Source organism: Natrix helvetica (genome assembly GCF_964273705.1).
Source record: "Natrix helvetica genome assembly, chromosome: Z".
Classification (NCBI taxonomy): domain Eukaryota; kingdom Metazoa; phylum Chordata; class Lepidosauria; order Squamata; family Natricidae; genus Natrix; species Natrix helvetica.
The window spans coordinates 56,826,432-56,847,399 of NC_138554.1; the positions used below are offsets into that span (position 1 = coordinate 56,826,432).

The 20,968-nt window shown below is 36.7% G+C and overlaps 1 protein-coding gene across 6 annotated transcripts in view; it reads right to left on the reverse strand.

Moving 5' to 3' along the window:
- Positions 1 to 2,905: 2,905 nt before the first annotated feature.
- Positions 2,906 to 20,968, reverse strand: part of TANC2 (tetratricopeptide repeat, ankyrin repeat and coiled-coil containing 2) — a gene marked incomplete at its 3' end in the record, with an annotated part of 370,267 nt that continues 352,204 nt past the window's right edge. For all 6 annotated transcript variants that reach the window (XM_081933706.1, XM_081933707.1, XM_081933702.1 and 3 more), the window contains 2 exons: positions 16,670 to 18,628; positions 2,906 to 3,032 (listed from right to left, as the gene is read on the reverse strand). In XM_081933706.1, coding sequence (XP_081789832.1) covers positions 16,687 to 18,628 — 1,942 coding nt within the window. The remainder of the gene's footprint in view (positions 3,033 to 16,669; positions 18,629 to 20,968) is intronic.

Genomic DNA, 20,968 nt, shown 5'->3' on the forward strand with positions numbered 1-20,968 from the left:
GTTCCAAACTTAAGAGGTCTTTTAAATCAACCTACCAACAAAAACCGAAGTTCTGCGTAGCCAGTACAGGCTAAAAAGAAGGAAATTGGGACATTGATGATTGAGAATTTGCCAAACTGCACAGCTTGCATTCCAATGCTTTCAAGACCTTCCCAATAATTAACTTTATGGCATGGAAGTTAAAAGTGCAGCAATTCCAGAAACTAGAACTACTTTTGCCATATGTGCCCAGCTTCATCCTGGATAGTAACTAGTTCTCTGGAGTTGCTACTTAATTGTTTCTTTAATTTATTGATTAGATTAGATTAGATTTGTATGGCCTCCCTAGTTTGTACTATTTATTTAGATTACTCACCCATTTATTTAATTGACTTATGGCCACTCTAACTATTTGGGTGACATATTTAACTGAAATTGTTAAATTATTTATTTGAATGTAGTTCAAATCAAAAATATTTTAATACATGTTTACTTCTCAAAGTCAATATAAATTATGTATGAATTCATTTTACCAAGAACCCTTACTATGCCACATATTGAAGCATATTCCAAGATACAGCTTTTATGTCTTGCTATAAAATACCTCTTCAATGATGACCTCATTTGATACCCTAATTTGTGGAAGCAGCAATGATAACTGTATAGTTTTTCAAAATATATTAATAGTAAAAAAAACTATTGAAATGCAAGTAAAAACTCATATTTAAAATCTGAATATGATACAAACAGGACAGAAAAGACAAACTGTTTCCTGAAAGATAATTCTGCACATGAAAATCTTTAAAAATAATTTTAAAAAACGTATTATATTGATCACAGGAAGGCACCGTTTTAAAAGTTTCATCTTACAGGCATTCCTCAGATAGGTTTGGTAAAGACATTGTCGTGAAAACTGAATTCAAAGACTTTTGCTTTTCAGATGACTATATACAGATATCTGCATATAGAGACATTATAAAAGATATTAATACTATCTGATTCTATATCCATGCATGTTTCTTGGAATTTTACAAAAATGGAAGGTTTCTTTCAGATTTATTTTTACAGCTTTCCGGTGAACAGTCATAAAATTCCCAAGCATTCTCCCCAACCCCAAGTATTAATCAGGGCCGACTTGATTGCCAAGAAAGCTGAATGGTACTATCAGCAAAGTATGAAACTTCAAGAAATGCAGACAAGCACATTTTCAGTTGCTTGCTAGGGAAATAATAAATAAACTCAATAAATTCACTGGCTTCACCATGTTTTGATGATGTTTGCATGGGACATTGGCTCATGGTTAGCTGAACCATGATTTATTAAATTAAGAAGACAGCTTTCTGCTTCAGGCTGAGGCCTATTTCAGTACCAAATTTGTTTCTCACAGTAGTGGCATAAGTGGACAAATCCCGTTTCGCATATTTATTCCTTTGCATATTGGAGAATTTGAATGCATGTTGCCCCACAAGCTAGATATAAGTAACGCTAAATTTTCAAGACTGAGAAATTATCCTGGTCCAACATATTGTATTTCTCCTCTTTCTTTAATATAGATGATCAAGCAAATCTGAAGTAGAAAACATCATGATTTTTAACGCTGGTCATTCATACCCGCTGATGTCAACAGGTAACCCTTGTGAACAAGTGAAACTGAATAAGAAATTATTTATCCTTTTAGCTATAAACGAGACAAGAGAATAAGAACTAAGCAGCATATTAGATATGACTGATAGATGAAATAGAGGTTTCTTGATTCCACACTTGATCTGTCTTAAAGTAACTCATATAGAGATCACACAACACACTAAGCCATGGTTTTAACCATTGTTAGTTGAACAACTCATTGAACTTAGTTCATGCGCAACATCAGTCTAGAATAATCGACTAGTTATATATAAACAATAATGGCTATGTTCACATACCATACTTTGTCAAAGTGAAGCAAGCCACATTGTGGTTTAGTGAAATGTATGAACTAGTTCTAAAAGCACAGCTACATAGCTTTGTTAACACATATTTCTTCTCGCGCTGAATCATCAGAATTGTTTTGTATTGTCCTATTACCTGCCTTCAAAAAAAATAAAAATAAACCCCAGGTTCTTGTTTTGCCCATCATTAGTGATAAAATCTCATGTCCTGAAATTTTGTGCCTGATAGTATATAAGTTCAGACAGGAAGATTCTGCAAATGTTTATTAATCAAAAACTCAGTTACATGAATATTGCACAGATATATCATGTAGAACACATTCAGACATCCTTCTTGTGATTACAACACCAGTATATAAATTCACAGCAATAATAATTGAAGCTCACTAATATGCATAAAAGACACCCCCCACCCACCCACAAAATAAAACCCACTCTCCAACTACTCTCCATAACATTGCTAGGGAAAACTGAGCCCCTTTTTCTGTATCCATTTTCTTCCATTGGCCAGCAGTCAGTTGGAATATTTTGTTTTGGTGCAGAACTATTAACCTCCCAGAAGATTAATAGTCCTATCAAATTCTTCCTATAACCCCCATTGCCTTTTCTTGTCCGTCTCCCATTTCTTAATATTCAAATTTAATCCAATTTTGTGTGGGGGAGGAAATTTTATGGAACTTTAATAGGTCTCTCAAAGATTAAAAACAGATACATCTGCATCATCTATAAATACATTTCCATAAATCAAATAAGCTTCACATTTACTTTCTGGTACATGATTATTCTGATGTTGACAACTTTTCTCAGAAGACTCATTATTAATACAATGCTGCTTATTATGAATAAGGATGAATTTGATTTATTCTACAGAATCAGCATTTAGATGTCCCAAATATGTGAAAAGCAGTTATCATAACAAAAACAATAACAGGGAGGTCTCCTTTGGGAAGTCTCAATACAACACATATTTCTGTATTTCTTATACTTGCAGAGTCATCAGAATGTGACAAGGTATACATTTCATCAGTGAAGAGACTTCTTTCCCAAGATATCTTTTTTTTTAAAAAAGGTTCCAAAACTCCTCCTGCTGGCATTCCAAAATAAGATGTGGGTGATGATGTAATCCTGTAAATGCCAAGTACAGAAGTCATGACATTTTCATGAGCACAAACCTGCTAATTTAAGCACACTGTAAAAAAAAAGTCTTACATTCTTTCCAATAAAAGTTTAAAGAGAATCTGAGTCTAATTTGAGTGAGGTCTCCAGTTCTCTAATGTAAAGCAGCTGCAACCTGGGATCATGCCATGCAGCATAGTAAATCCTCTGAACGAACTGTTCCAACTACCACTCCATTTCTATAGCACGTTGCATGTCAAAGCAGGCTATTCAACGGGAAATAAATACTTCCATTGATCAGAATATGGTTGTCTGACCTGGCAATACCAGTTTCTTAGAAGATCAACTATTTCATATTCAAAATAGGGAACACAACACCTCATCACCTACCAAAAATATCCTGGCTGACAAATGAATTGTCTACTTTGTCTTGTAGCTCAAGCAAAAATGTAAATAAATTATATTTAGAAAATTTATTTGCCACCCATCTTCTATCCAACGGCTCTATAGAGGCCAGTCCTCAGTAGGAGCAAAAGGGAATGTGCTACAGGAGATTTATTCAGCCAAAGAGAGCTGGGTAGATGCTAGCCCTTGACTATATAAACAACCATATCATCAGTGAAGCATTGTAGATTGGTATTATGGCAAGATTGTGCCAGTATAAGAGGAAAAACACCACTTTTAATAGTGAACAACTAAAGAATGTGAATTGCCTCCTCATTAGCCTGAGGATGAACTAGATAGAGGATCTGCAGCATCCTCTATGGTTGTTGCAGCATCTTGATGCCACAAGAAACTGGGCATTATGATGAGGATGCAAAATTAAAATGGGAGAGGATTGAAGTATCATGCTCTATCCTAAAAAAAGTTTTGATAAGGCAAAGATTCAAATCCACAAACCTGATATATGCAGGAGATACAGATTAACAGAGTTGGAAGGGACCTTCTGAAGGCAAGGCATTCCACTGATTAATTTTTCTCACTGCTAGGAAATTTCCTAGATAAGATCTCTCTATGATAAGCTTCTGTCCACTACTTCTTGTCCTGCTTTCAGATGCTTTCGAGAATAGATTGCACTTTCTTTTTTTGTGATAGCCTCACAAATATTAGAAAGCTTCTATCATGTCACCCCCTAGTCTTTCTCTTCATTACACTAGACATACTCAGTTCTGAAATTGCTCATCATACAGTATGTTTTAGCCATCAGTCCATTCATCATCTTTATTGCTCTTCCTCTGCACGCTTTCTAGAGTCTTAACATCTTTTTTGTATCATTGTGAGCAGAGCTGGATGCAGTATTATGCACATGGTCTTGCTAAAAAGGTCAGGGCAATTCTTCAGAGTGCCCAGTTACCAAACATTTGGGTTTGACCTAGTGGTAGTTATCTTGCCAAACATTTCCAGATTTTCAAAAATCCAGACAACTATTTAGTAGGGAAGTAAAGAGATACCTCCCCAACAACAACTTAACTCTAATGTGCTATTTGCCTATTGATTATCCAGATTTTCCCATCCCAAATCTTGTGGTTTTAAACAAACATCTAGAGAACACCGGTAATTCAGACTCCAGAGCCAACAAATCTAGATACACAAACATGTTTGGTCGCAAAAAAAAAAAAAAAAAAGGACCTCTCCAAGATGAATGCACACGCTTATAAGCACATTTTTGTTCTAAATAGGCCATTTGACAAGTATGAGAAGAATAGATTCTAGAGGAAAGTTTCAGGGGCTGAAGAATAATTTACCTTCATTTGGAAATAAAGCAGTTTTATTGTAAGGGTACAAATCTAAAATGACTGTGATTTGGGGTAATACTTTTATAGGAACTTATGGACATGGAATTGAAATTTATCACTATCTAGATTCTGATGTTTAGAGAATACCAAAAGTTTTTCCTTTAACCCTTATCCTGCTGCTTGTAAAAATTTTCCTCATGCAAAATATTATTCTATGCATAATTTACCCTGGATTGTTTCATTAAGAAGAAATATATATATTTGCACTGTAAATGAAAAGCCATAAGTCCATAATGCATTTAGTTCCAATATTCCCATTTTTAATATCAAAATATTTTTTTAAATAATTATTCATTTTAAATGCTTTTCTAACTCACTTTTCCTCAATCTACTTTCCTTCAATATTTTAAGTTTCAGAATTTTTAGATTTCAGATGTATGATCAAAGGGTGATAGAAATCTTGCTTCAAAAAAGCCACCAAATCTGAGAATTCAAAACTCGTATTTGTGAATCCTCCCTGACCTCTAGTGGACAAATATGGTGATATAAAGTTGGTCACACAAATTAGAATATTTTGTATCCTCATTTCTAAATTCATTAGCATTTCTTTCTTCCTACAGGATTGACTATTGATACTTTTATAGTGAACCAAAGAGTCTGGAGCTCTAAACCTTGCCCCATGAGATCCCCATTCCAAATTAATATTGTCTATAAGTTTTCCACAGAATGTGAAGGTGCTATGAAATTATACTTTTAGAACTGAATCCTACAGAATATGCTCCTGGGGATTAATCTCATGCATTCCAAGTGGTTCTTCTTCGTGTTTTCACCCCCTACTTTCCCTTTTTTCAGAAAAGACAAAGGAACAGAGAGAAATCAGTGAGAAATTGTTTGGGATGTTGGAGTTGGAAATTGTCAATATGGGTTTCCAATAGAATCAAAATCTTCCCCTTTAATCCATTACAGTACTGATTCAGATTAAGGAAAATGGTAGTTCTTTTTTTAAAAATCCTCTTTACAACCTATGGCAAAAATAAAACCCACTAAAAAGAAATTCATCTGTAGTTTACTCATACAACAGAAGGCTTCACTTAAAAAATTCATATGGAGCATCAAAGCCCCAAGACAAACAAGATAAATAAATGTCATTCCAAATTATAAAATTTAAGATATGCCAAAAAGTAATAGTTTGTTTGACATACTATCCCCACTTATTGTTTCTACACCCCCTATTTTTATGGAACTTATGGGGAAGAAATGACAAAACTGAAACAGTGAAGATATGGAGAAAGAGAATAGGCTTGTTTCTATCCCATAAGACATGGCAAGACAAAAAGCGAAAAATGCCCAGTTAGATCCAGATGCTGCATTTGATTGTATAAGATAGTGCTTGTTGATCTGAAAAGCGAACCCTGCACCTGAGGGGGAAATGATGATGATGATAAGAGGGGAAAGCTCTGGAAGAGGAAGTTGCAGAGACCATTTCTTGGTCGATGATATAAAAAGATCAGGAAATGGAAGAGAATAGAGTTTAGTAGGCAGCTCAGGTACTTCAAAGGAATTGGTCTTGGTGTTCAGAACTTTCTAAGCTGTTTCCTTGGTGAAATTGTATACTATAATGTCCACATGTTTGCAGCTGTATTTTCTTCCTAGGCAAAAGGATCTAACAGGATTCCAGGAGCAAGCCCTGGTGTAACATCTAGGTGAAACAGTTGATTCCTGTCGTTTATATAGAAAAAAGTTGGTTTTGTATGGTAAATCATACCTAGCCCCTAGAATCAGATTTCTCTATTCAATGCTACAGAGACATAACTGGGCCTCACAAAGTAAGATTACTTGCTTTTTTTCCTGGCAGAATCAAATGTTTATGTGATGTTGTGAACTGCTAGGCAGCGGTAGCAAAGAAACTAAGCACTAAAGAATGTGTATTAAGAGTCACCTTGAACTGCAAGATGGGTAGCAAATAAATGTGAACATAAGAGAGACATGGGAAGACAAAGTATTACATGACCAGCACAATAAAAAATAGCAATAGACTTATATACCGCTTTACAGGGCTTTACAGCCTTCTCTAAACAGTTTACAGAGTCAGCATATTGCCCCCAACAATCTAGGTCCTCATTCTACTGACCTTGGAAGGATGAAAGGCTGAGTCAATCTTGAGCTGGTCAGAATTGAACTGCCAAATTGCTGGCAGCCGGCAGTCAGCAGTACTGCATTGTAACCACTGCAACACCACGGCTCATGATAGTACACAAAGTAGATAATAATGAGATCTGGCAACAAAACCTTTACTCCTAAAAGCAGTAAAATTGAATAAAAACACAGAGGGGCTAATTCTGGCTACACAAAACAAAACTTTAAGAACTAATGCATACAAAGCCAGAATTGAGAAGACAACAATTGACAGCAAGTGCTGTTTCTGCAAAGAAACAGTGGTTAGCTGCTGCAAGATGTTCATACAGACTGACTACAAGCAATGGCACAACAAAATAATAACAACAGTGCATTGGAAGATCTGCAAGAATACAATTTTCTTGCAAGCAAGAACTGATGGGACCATAACTTAGGAAAGTCATAGAAAATGAAGGCTGTGGGACTTTAAAATTCAAACCTAGGTACCTGCCACATAGCACTCCAGACTTAACAACTATTAATTAAAAATTACTAGAACTACTGCTAATTACTAGAAGACAGCAAAGTAAAAGAAAAATAATTGGAGAAGATAACAAAATACAAAGACCTGCAACTAGAAATAGGAACAACTGTGGCAAAGGAAAGCAAAGATAATACCAATAGGAATAGGAGCCTTGGGTGCAAACTCAAAACAACTGGAGTACCACACCATCGGCACTGACAAAACTACTATTAGTCAATTGCAAAAGGTGGCTTTAGTTGGAACAACTTACATCCTGCATCATACCTATAACACCATTAATCATCAACATCTGACTGTTCCAGATCCTTGGGAAAGACTCGAGCCTCTGATATTATTGGAGAGTCAAATATCTGCTATGACTATGGCAATTTCTATGCTATCTCCATCCATCTCCTCCACATTTTAAGGACATTTACTGCAGGTGGAAACAATGATCTTTTAAGGACATTTACTGGTGGAAAGAGAAGACTCTTGTTATATAACCCATAGGAGGCAGCAATTCATTTTATAGGTAGAAATGCATTTGTTTAAAAGTCATCAATTCATTCAATTAGGGGGAAATGATGCTTAATGATGTATTCGAAATATATAGATTAAAATTGTATTTTTTATTCATCATGTATCTATTTTTCTGGCCTTGTCCCTCCCTGTGACTCTGGCATGCTGCTTAGTGGCTAAAGGCATATACTTTAGCTTGGCTATCCTGGCTTTGGATTAGCATATGGGTGTGCATGTTGAGTTTTGTGAGGAAAACTCCTCAAAAAGCATAGGCAGATCAACCAAATCTTTATTTTTGAATGAGGGCAGAAGGCTTCTCATGTCCTTTCCTGCTCTGTGGCAATTAGTAATTTAGAATAAATGATCTCGAATAAAATATTTGAATGAATAAACGAATACATCATTTCAGCTTTAGCCAAGGGCATAACTATAAATTAAAAGTAATGTATTAATAAAAAATAGTGGATATCTTAATAGCAATAAAATAAATTGCTATACCTAAGATTTTTTAAAAAACCTTTATTCAAAAATTCACACAATTAATCCAAATCAGTCCTGTAGAATGGTTGTAACTCAAATACACAAGTCTTTATGTACTTTTGAAAGTCAGCAGCTCAAATTTTGAAATTCAGAAGCTGTGTTCATATGACAATAATATGAGAGAAAATTCAGTTATCAGAGAAAGTCATGCCAGCCTGCTGCTTTTTCTGAATAACGGTGTATTTTGCAGTGCTGTAATATTCCCTACGTAGTAGTATATTGAATACTACTATAGCCAAAAGATTGATGATACGAATGCTCCCTAATTACTATTGAGGAAAATGCCTTTCCTCAGCATACTGATCTTTAAAAATAAGCAGATTGCCATTTTTAAAATGGAAATGAGCCAATGGATGTGAGCAGGAGCATGATTAAAAAACATCATATTTAACGTTCGTGTCATCTTATTGAACTCATTTACATTTCACCAGCAATAATAATAAAATAATATTGACTTGCATTTTGATAAAGCGGTTGCAAGAATGATTTAACTAAGGCTCTAAGACAGACATGTCCAATCAGTAGCCTGTATTGTTAGTACTGGAAAGCTAATAATGCGGCCCCACAAGGTAATAAAAATATTTTAAAATAAAGGAAATTTGATGTTTATATACTTACCTATGTTATATATTTTATATGCATCCCAAAACAATTTCTCTACACTCAATGCGGCCCAGGCAAGCCAAAAGATTTGACACCCATGTTCTGAGGAGCTGAAAATACTAAATAAATGCTAGGTCTCATATTGCATATGAAAACATTCATTTTCTAGAAACTTTTAATAAGATTTTTTCCCAAATACTATATATCACATAGTATTTTAAAACAATTTATTTGCTTATATTGGCAATATTCTTTTGTTTAGTAAATATGTTTGATATCAGTAAGTAAGTTGCTTGAAACTTTTCAGTTGCTTGTGGTTAATGATATAAAACACAGCAAGGGCCTTTTGTATCTCAATCTGACAGTTATTTGGGATCAAATACTGTAAATGTAAATTTGTTTTAATTAAACATTAATATTACACTAAATTTGATTATCCAGAATGTGATTATAACTCAGATGTTTGCACACTTAGCAAAAAAGTTTAGTACCCCCCCCCCCAATCTTATATTTTATTTTAAAGGCTATGTAGGGAATAAAGAATACATTCATACCAGATGTGGGTATGAAGTAATAGTCACATGATTTTCTGAAGAACATGTAGAATTAATAACTGACATATACTGCAATGTTGTAGTGCTATACTTTCTATTATAGAGTAATTTCAGAACTAGTCTTTGTTCCTGTAAAGTTTCTCTGTGTGTGTGTGTGTGTATGTGAGAGAGAGCACGAGAGGAGGGAGGGAGAGAGAGAGAGATTATTGTCTATTTATTCCCAGAATTATGCTTGTTTTTCATTCTTACACCCTTCCCCTTATTATCCAAATATTTACTACTTTAAAAATAAACTACAACTCTTCATACATTATTTTATGATTAAATAGTTACACTAAGATGTGTGTTCACATGACTTTGTATTTACAAATGGGCCAATAGAACAAAGATCTATGGTGACTGGATTGAAAATTCATTTGGTACACATCTGGAAGAGAAACAATCTATTTTGCACCTTCCAAGATAATGCTCAAATTGGAACATATTGGAATATGACATCTTTGATATCAGCTTTTTTTCAACTTTAGAAAACACCAAGCTAATACAGAATCTGCATGCACTGTTATCCAGATCCGCATTTCCGAAGTATTTATACATATATAGAAGTTGGACAGAATGGATTGAGTGAACCTGATAAGCTGTTACATGGCTAGTACTGATTAATTGTGCAAAATTATTTCTACTAACAACAGGTACACAGAAATTTGATCTAATATTCATAACATATTTGCAGCATATTTCTCATTGGATTAATAATAATCATTAAAATATATGTACTTCAGAACGTTATGAAGTCCCATTAAATAAAATCTTGCTAATTTTTTCCCCATCATGGCTATGTTTCAGTTGCCTTTTGAAAACAAAGACAAATCTAGGATTTTAATATATGCAAGAGATTGATTGATATTGGATAAAGTTATGTCGGTAAAACAGATTGGAATTTCTTCAGACATGTTCCATTCTATATCCATCCCAAATGAGATAAAAAAAGTCTGAATTAGATAAGGTATTCTGCTCTGAAAAGCGCTTCTTTGAACCAATGCTATAAAATAGAGCCTTTGTAACAAGAGTGATACATTGCAAAAAGTACACATAAAGGGTTATTTGTCAACTCAACAATTAAAGAATAAAATGAGATAGAAAAATTAGCAGAGTGCTTTTCCCACTCCATGAAGTGTCAAAATAGATGTGTTGAACACAGTAGTCAACCACCATTTCCAAGTATTAACCATTTATAAATAAGTACATTTTAATACATACAGTTCATTGTACAGGTTACAATCTGTATACATTAGGGAGGGGCTGAGGATAATGCATTCTTTTTGAACTTTTTCCACGTCTATCTCACAGCTTACATGTACAGACAATAGAACTCTGCTCAAGCAAATACAGTGAAGGGAAAGAAACATATTTCTTTCCTTTATACAGGGGTGGCCAAAAGTCTCAACCGACTGCAGGGATTTGTGCAGCTTCCCTACAATAAAAGATCACAACTGTGTGGTGATTCAATATATCAGTAAGAGAACAGAACATGCAATTGAATATTATACTGTACAGGGAATTTTTTTTACATCAGACTGATAGAAAAAAGGAAAAGGAACTCAGTATCTTTCCAGCAAGTTGGCAAACCAGAAAGATTTAATACAAAGGAATGTGTGTTGCTGTACAGAGGCAGGCAAGGCAGGCAAAATGTCTCACTTTTCATGGGAAAGGAATTGTTATGAGAAACATATTTAAAAGCAAAACATTCATTCCCTGAAAACATATCTTTTATCTAAACATATCAATGCCTTGCACTCTGTAGAATGACAGAGTAACAGTAAATATGGTAGGAAATGATCTCAAGGTCTGGTAAATGTTCAGGTGGAACAAAGTCAAACTGCCCTGGTTCTCTCATAGTCTTTGTGATAGCAACAAGCAAAAAGCATCTAAGCGTCTTCCCTTTTTATTTTTTACTTCCAAGTAAGACTTCCAAGCAAGCAGAAAAGTGTAGAAGCTCATTCAATTTTATTAAGGCTCTTGAATATGCACTTGTTTGAAATGCAAAAGCAGTCCTCCCCCCCCCCCCCCCGTGTATGTATAGATAGGGGAGGGGGGAGAGAGAGAGAGAAAGAAAATACCAACATTGTTGTCTAGGACTGTTTCTGCATTTTAAACAAGTGCACATTCATATATTATATCAAGGTCCTAATTTGAAATAGCAATTAGATAATACTGTGTTGAGGTTCTATAAGTTAAATCAGTTACCACTACACAAAATAGTCTGCTATGAAATTTCAGCCCTTAATATGTTTTTTCTTGTTAGGGGAACAATAATAATCCAACAATGATATTCAAGTAATTAGGGAGGGGAGGTGCAGTTTAGCTATCTACCCCTTTGTGCTTGTGCCTTAGGTTTGTCCTTCCCTTTTCACAGAAACCATAAATTCAGTGAAGGCATCAACATGTAAAAAGAAGTATATTAGGTTTTGACCCCTCTAAGCCCTTTTAAAAAGCTGAACTCTAAATAGCTGAAGGTCCTGAAACTCCAGTGTTAAGTAATGCAAGATGGGGAGAGAGATGCAGCTTTCCATTCAAGAAATTACTATGGGCTACCTTAAGGAGAGAAGAAAAATTTATAGGCACAAAGTGTTTTTTTTTTAATGTAAGGTGCAGAAAAGCTGGCACTTCGGTTTTTATTAGATGATCATGAACAGTAGAAACTTGTTATCTTCTGTCTAAGGCCAAGTGAACAGCTTGGAATTTCAAAATGGATGCATTTTTGTTCCTTCTTTTAGCACATTTTGTAATAAAATTTGAAAAAATAAACATACTACCTTCCCTCTTTGCCCTCCCCATGATAGTTTCTACTTCACTAAAACAGCAAAATAATTTATATTTCCAGATATTCAATATTTTTGAGAGCCTCAAACTTTTGATATAAGAATAAATAATTGAACCATTTACCAAGCTAGCAACTCTCTCCCCTGGAGCCAAGCCAAACTTAACATGTATTAAGATTTCTACACGATTCTTAGGACCTGATAGCAATGTTACTTGGACCCAGCTTACCTAATTGTTTCGAATTCTTAGAAGTCAGCATTACAGTACTAAGTCTCCATAGTCCTCTAGAAAGCAAATTCAGGGGCCAAACAAGACAAAATTAATGTGTGAATGCAATTAACATGCCCATTTTTTAAATATGACTAAGCAGTTAAGATGGACCAGTGAAGACAGAGAGAGGAAGTGGCTTCCTCTTTCTGCCAGTTAAGCTGTTTTACATTTAATAGGAAGCCTCTGTTGATGATTTTGGAGAGGTAATTTTTGTAATGATCTTAGGAAAGGGAGAAAGAATTCAATTTCGCTTAAGACTGCTTAGACTTCATATCTTTACTAGAATCAGCTGGTACATCTTTGACAGCCAGATGCACAATAAATTAGCATCTATATTTTTGTTCACGAAAATATCCAGTGAGCAAAAAAACTTTCTGCAAAGCCCAGTAACACCATGTGGTGGATTTGGTAAAGCAAGCATACATTCACAGTAAAAGTCATATAGGACTTGAGGCTGTGATTTATTTGGTATGTTGATTTCATAGAAAATAGTTCTGAAACTCCAGCTTAGGCATGTGATGTGCACACATGTATAAATAAAAAATATTAGTACAATACTTTTGCATGTCTTTAAACAAACAAAAAAGCAGCATGGCAGATCAATCTGTGATGTGGTATTAGCCACTCTCTCTTAACTATCCTGAGTTTAAAAAAAATTCCTTTGAAAGATGAATTAAAAGACAATTAAATATATTATTTTGTGCTGTGTTATATCTCAAGGCAGTATATGATAAGCAATAAAGAACTAAGCTGAGAGCAAATCCAGAGGGAATTATTCTCTGGCAGATCTTCAGAGAAATTTGTCTTTTATTTCATGTGAGATGGTTATTTGGTAACTAAAAGCACAACAATTAAGCCTCAGATGCACCTAAAGAGAATTGCTGGAAGAACACAGCATATTTTTCTCTTTGTACTAAAAATGATTTCAACTTTTGAGGCTTATATACAATGTCAGTACTTGTGCTGTATACCTTGAATCATTGCTTCTTTTTTAAAAATATATACTGAACGACAAGAGCTTTTGTAATGTTGGTATGATTTATGTTTAAATAACCATTACTGATCATAGAAACAAATGCAACTATAAAGTGCACCCAATTTACAGAGAACAGGTGGCAAATCCATCAGTGCAAGAATCCTGTGAAATCACAACACAGTACTGTTAAGAAGGGATAGAGAAAAATTTGCCCAACAGCAGTAATAGATATCTCATTTTGGTTGAGTATGCCATTTCTTTTACTAACTGCTACCGTAAATGTAAACAATTATGGTACAGCGAACCCTGTGACAGTGAAAATGGAGCCAAATCCAAAATTATGAGTTTTCATTCATGAATATTAAAATCTTGAAATTATCAAGTTAGTTATGATTCCACCTTCCATATTACAGAGATGGTTTATTAATTATTTTTAACTTTATTTACCAGGAAAGAGTGGATTGTATCTCAGTGCACTTATGCTGATCATGTGCACTGTGGTACAAGCGACTATATAAAGGTTCAAAATCAGAAGATAACAATCTGACCCTCCTCTGCCTAGTGTGAGAAAATAGGTTCTAGCTTTTCCAAGATATAAGCCAGACAAGTGCAAAAGTGTTTTCAAAATAAATCACTGATAAACACAACTTTGTTGATGCAAATTCCAGTTTTAAAGAGTTTAAAATTGAAAATAACCATTTTTCATTAAGCAGGAGGAAAGTTTTACAAGACCCGGAATCCAAACCATCTAGGAGATAAAAGAAATATGTGAGAAAAACAGCAGTGGCTTTGTCTATTCTGATCATTAAAAAAAGCAAATACAGAGTTGCATCTTTATATTTTTTTATGAAACTTTTCCTTCACTTCTCTCACACTCCTGCATCATACATACACATTCACACAGAAAGAAAAGAGAGAACACTATTGTTGGTTTCACTCAATTAAATAAAAACTAAAGAATGTCCCCAGCTCTTTGAAAAAAAGCATTAGCAAATATCTGAGATTCTTTGACACCAGCATGCCATAGCATGAATCAATCAAATCAGCAATTTTCTATTTAGCAAGCAAATTTTGTACTGTGACCAATTCAGGAGGGAAAAATGTGTGCAAAAAGTTAGAAAGAATCAAAATCAAAGTAAAAGTTCAGGTAATCCTAGATTTACAACCACAATTAATCCCAACATTTCCATTGCTAAGCAAGACAGTTATTAAGTGAGTTTTGCTCCATTTTACTATCTTTCTTGCCATGGTTATGAAGTAAAGTCACTGCAGTTAGTTACACTAGTAACACAATTGTTAAGTAATCTGACTTCCTCATTGACTTTACTTGTCAGAAAGTTGCAAAAGGAGTTCATATGATCCAAGAACACTGCAACCATCATAAATACTTGCCAGTTGCCAAGTGTCAAATTTTGATCACATGATCATGGGGCTGCTGCAAAAGACACGTGAAAAAAAAATCACATTTTTCAGTGCCATTGTAACTTTGGTTACTAAATGAATGTATGTCAAGGACTACCTGTAACTTTGGAGATGTTACATTTCACTCAGAGAAATATGCCAATTTATAAGAATATGACTAGAGAAAATAGTGATTAAAATTGTTACATTGATCTCTTTGCCTTTCTGAACTTTTTCAGGAGACAGAAAAAAACATACTTTATCATATACTTCAATTCATATGAAGGAACTCCTGAATACAGCATTTTAAAAAAAACAGTGTCATAACGCACAGTGGAAGGTGTTCTGTATTTTAAAACCATTAGGATAGTTTGATAAAAATAATGAAGAAAAAATAAAGGGTCAGGATCCTAGCTATTTACTTCTAAGCAACAATGATATGAAGAAAAACATTTTTTAAATAAAATATGATTTTTAGAAGACCAATTTATCCTCTGAATGACCAAAATGCAGAAAAGGCAAAATGTTTTCTTTTTTGGCCTGATTTATGTTTCTGCCCTGGAGATGAACTCTCCATACAATTGGTTTCTTGATTTCACATATAAATTCATAGAGTTTTCTAATTTTAGATACCCAGATAGTGCTCCAACAGCCTTAAGAAACCTAAACACCGCCCCGAGTCCTTTTTTGGGAGAGGGGGCGGTCTAGAAATGCGAAGAATAAAATAAATAAACAATGATCAGAGATGATGTGAAATATAATCCAGTATTAAAGACCCAATGTTTTAAAGCATTTGATTAATTCTTTTTTAAATGAATTTTACTGATTATCAACATGTCTACAATGTGATTTGTTCCAACAGGAAGATGTGCACTAGAAAATGGACTGGATATCTAAGATAGAGAATGAAATCAGCACTGACTGTTGGGCTAAAGTGGAGAGAACTTTAATTTCTCCCTAAATATTTGTTCAATGACTTGGAAAAAGTAACACACTGTTTTTAAAAGCTAGTACCAATAGAAGGGTAAAGGGAAGATGCTAAGAATAAATATGATTTTTTTTTTTAAAAAAAGTGCAACCCTATCAGAAAGCAGACTGGGTTTTATGCATAGCTCTTTGTTAATACTAAAAACAAAGATCCCTCATTCTCACAGATTAACAGCTCTTTGGACACAATGAGCTAATACCAACTGAAAAGTATAATTTCCCAGCAAAAATAAAGGTCAGTACACAAAAAATGGTCAGACTGTATTTAAATCAATTCAATTTTGAAATTAAAACTTTTCTTCAAAGAGCTGGTTACTTCCCTTGAGTGTGTACAGAATTTGACTCAGCCCCCATACTGTACATTTAATTAACTAATTGGCAGCTGAAAATTGTATGGTGCTGGCTTTCTCTGAGGTCAGCTGTGTATAGAAGAGAATTTGGAGCATGTCTTGGACTGCCTCATTATCATACAGAAAACACAGGTTATCCCCTGGGTGGTAGTCTGCTAGTAAATACAAATCTTAGAAAGGAAGAAAAAACAGCAACGTAAGATGTGAATTCAGCCAGGAAAAATGTGCTAAAAAATAAAAGGCTCTTACTCCAAGACACATCCATTTTAAACATTAGATTCCACAAATGGTCTCTTTGGTTTGATTGGGGATGTCTGCCCTTGCCTGGAGTCTCTGGAAAGTTGCCTATAGATGTTGTCCTGATATGCTTGTGCAACAGGCAGTGTCCTGGCCACCTTAACATCAGGATATGAAGAAGTTTGGCTAACTCTTTCTAGAAGCTCTCCTCTGGAGCCATTGGCCAAAATCCCGTGTGGACTGTAATAGTCATCCTCCAACAAGTGGCCATTCTGTGCATTGTTAGTTTTGTTATAAAAGGCAAGGCTGCTGACTGAAGAAGGTGGGCTGAATGTTTCTGGCTGAGGAAGATTTCCAGGAGATGTAGGGCTTATAACGGTATCCACTGAAGATACAGCCCAGGTTCTGCTTTGTTGGTGTAGGTGAGGATACTGCTGAGTCCGGGCTGTTTTATCTATGATTCCCATGAAAGGTGTGGTCCTGGAGCGAGCAGGTTCACTGGGATAACCACCTTGGGTTGGAGATACTGGGGAAAGCTCATCACATGATCTGTCATATGCTGGCTTAAGCGGAATCTCCATCTGTTGAACAGAAGCAGAAGGTCGGAATGGGGGAGTCAAATTGGGAGTAGAGGAAATGCTACTGCTAGAAGGGGAAAATCTGAGACCAACACTTTGAGAATGAAGGAGAGGTCTTGGAGTTGGTGGATGAGGCTTTATTTCATTGGAATTTACTGTAATGGGCCTTCGTATCAAATGGGATATGTCAGGAGAACCAAGCTGACTAGAGGGTAGAGAGGAACGTTCCAAATCAAGCTTTGCATGACAGACTGGATAGTAGGAAGCTGACTGGCTCCGCCCAATCTGTGGAGTTTGACTATATCTCATCCCTCCACGATAAGCAGAGGAAGGTCTTTGTGGAAGATCCTCTTTAGTTAGCCCTCCATGCTGACAAATTGCCCCTGCACTCAGACTGGCTTGAACATGCTGCACAGGTCGCCCATCTCCCACTATTCCCCCAATAGAGGTCTGATACACCAACCGATTTTGGCCCCCAGCCATTTCTGCCAGTGAAGACTGAAACTTGTTGGCCACAGAATGGGATACTTGGCCATATGTTCCTGTTGGGATAACAGTACTGCAATGCCCAGCTGAACTTGACTGGTTGCTTCTGACAATCTGTGCCTTGGCAGGTTGCAACCTAAGTCCTTGCTGTGGAACTGCAACAGGTAGTGGAAGCATCTGGAAAGATCTCTGTGTCATTTTAGAAAGTGGAGACTTGGGCCGACTAGGAAGTTGAGTGATGTTGGATTCTTGTTGGTATCGTACTGGTGAACTGGACTGAGCTCTGTAGACACTCACACTATCTGCAGGAGGGCTGGCTCGATACTGAGGGCCTCTACGAAGGGGTGAAGGAGGTGGGCTTTGATAATCCTTTCCTTGGCTACCAATTGGTGGTGGACTAAAACGGTAAGAGGAGGGCTGGTGAGCAGGAGAGGTGTGTGGTGGACTAGGCCTATAATGAGAATTCTGGTGTGTTGGAGAAAGTGCTGGTGAGGTGGGTTGATATCCTTGCCTTGTTGGTGATCCTACAGAATTATTTGATCTGAAGTCAAAGACCTGATGTGAACCAAGTGGTGAATTGGAGATGTAGGCAGAGTCCCGATGGACAGGTGAAGATGGTGGACTTTGGATAATGGGCAATGTTGGACTAGGCCGTGATTCTGTCTGCAAGCCAACAGAAATGTTTTCTACATCTTGCTCAAGATATTCTTCTTCTAAGATATCTTGTACTGCATACAACTCTTCTTGCTGTGTTTCTGATTCAGATGCTGCAAGGGGTTGTTGTTGTAGTTGCACCTGGGTCTGTCTGCACTCTTCTTCTACCCGCAGAAGGAGCCGCTGGATTTCACGGTTGTTCGGACAAAGTTTGATGGCCTCATTCAAATCCTCCAGTGCTGCTGAAAACTGCCTGTTTTATCCAAAAAGTGACAAAATGAAAAGAAAACAAGAGAGTAAAATTTACTCTGGATAACAATGGCTTTAATATGAATTTGGTATGCATAAAATTGTAGCTATCTTAAGGAGTAGGAGTTCCAAATCTTATGGACAAAATTATTCAGCCTTGTGTGTTTCTTCCATTTATCCAGATGAAGAAACAGACAATATTTCCAAGATTGCACTCTTGGAGATGAGGGAACAAAGACAATATATTGGGATATTTCAGATCTGTAGAGCTCTGTTTCTCCACTATTTTAGGCCTGAGCATTTGCCAGTTTAAGGGTCCAGACAAAAAGCACACTGACCTGCATTCAGCCAGTGGATTCTGTTCTGAATTTTGCTGTCTTGGAAATGAAGAGAACAAGGATAGTGTCTAACAAAAAATAATCCCTCACAACCCTTGCCTATCCTATGAGGAACAGAAGGGTGGGAAGTTTCAGGGGAGATGGGTTGTCATTTACAGGGACACTGGGTAGATTTGGAACCAAATAGTAATCTAGTTGTATGCTTCTGGTTGATAGATTTTATCTCTACACTTTATATGCATTTTGCTTTCTTGTTCAGTTTTTAAAACACACAAATGTGTTTTAAAAACATAAAAACTATTGAACATCTAAAGTTTGACCTATACTGACTGTTGATCCTGGAGGCAAGACAAGAAGATTTTTTTTTTACTGAAGACCTCAATAATCTGAATGAGGGGAAGTCCTGCAATTAATTGTGTTAACTGTTTGAACAACATATCGCAACTCTGGAAAAATCAAATAAAACAGCATAAATGTGGAAAACTATAATGCTAATTTGCACTTTAACTCAATTAGTGGAGTTCTGACTGTGGAATGAAGTTTAATTACATCTAGGAGAGACCCAGAGAACGGTATATATTAACCTAATGGGCCATTCTAGAGTAAAGGGATTCAACTGTGGGATTTTCAGCTTAATCTCACAGAAATGACCATTGACTTACCTGAACGGTCCTTCTATGTGCGCTGCAAGGAGAATCCAAACATTGGTTAACTTTGTCCATTAGCCTAGAGACTGAGTTATGAAATTGTTGACCACGCCTCCTCTGACCGGAAGGGTTCAGTTTTGTACGAAGGCTCAGCCAGACGAAGAGGTGTAGATTTTGTTATCAGTTTGTAAAGCCAATGAGGTAGTCCAACAAATGAGACAGTCCGACAATTCAAGACAGGTGCTCAGTTCCGAAAACGCAGACCAGAATACAAGTCCCAACTTACCCTGGACCAGCCGAAGCGAGGGTGGGGTGGATTCTCCTCACAGCGCACATAGAAGGACCGTTCAGGTAAGTCAACGGTTGTTCTCCTGTACGCTGCTTGGAGAATTCAAGAATGGGACATACAAAAGCAGTAGAGTTCAAGGGTGGGAGCCAGGTTGGTCAGGGGTCTGAGATGCCATTAGGACCCTCTGAAGGACCCGCCGCCCAAATGAGGCCTCTGCCGAGGCAAACACATCTAATTTATAATGTCTGACAAAGGGCGACAGCGATGACCAAGTCGCCGCCCTGCAAATCTCCTCAACCGAGGCCTGAGTGGCCCAGGCCGCCAAGATGACTGAATTCCTGGTGGAATGAGGAGTGATGCGCCTGGGCACAGGTCTAGACTGGGTCTCGTAAGCAAGGGCAGTACACGCTTTCAGCCAACGTCCAATGGCATTGGAAGACTCTTTCTTTCCCATGGTTGATGGTTGAAAAGAAACGAATAAGGCTTCCGACCTTCTGAATGAAGCAGTTCGTTTCACATAACGACAAAATGCCCTGCAAACGTCAAGACAGTGCCATTGTCTCTCCCTCAGGTGCGAAGGCTGTGTACAGAAGTCCGTGAGAATGATCTCCTGCGTCCTGTGAAACCATGAGTTGACTTTGGGGAGGAATGTTGGGTCCAAGTGAAGGACCACCCTGTTTGGATGAAATATACAGAGTTCCTCGTGGACCGACAGGGCTGCCAGTTCTGACACCCTCCGAGCTGAAGTAGTGGATACAAGGAAAACAGTTTTAAAGGTCAACAATCTGAGGCTAACTGAGTGGAGGGGCTTGAAGGGCTCTGCGGTAAGAGCCTGTAGAACCACTGCCAGATCCCACTTGGGATAACGATGGATGACTGGGGTTTTGAGGTTGAAGCCCCTTTGAGAAATGACTGTACCCTTGAATAGTGGGCCACGGAATGTCCATGTCCACCGCCGATGACCATAGAAAGTGCAGCAACCTGGGGGCGTAGAGTATTGGGGGTAAGCCCTCTATCCATACTTGTTTGTAAAAACGCAAGTACTTGCGGCACAGAGGCCGAGACGGGGG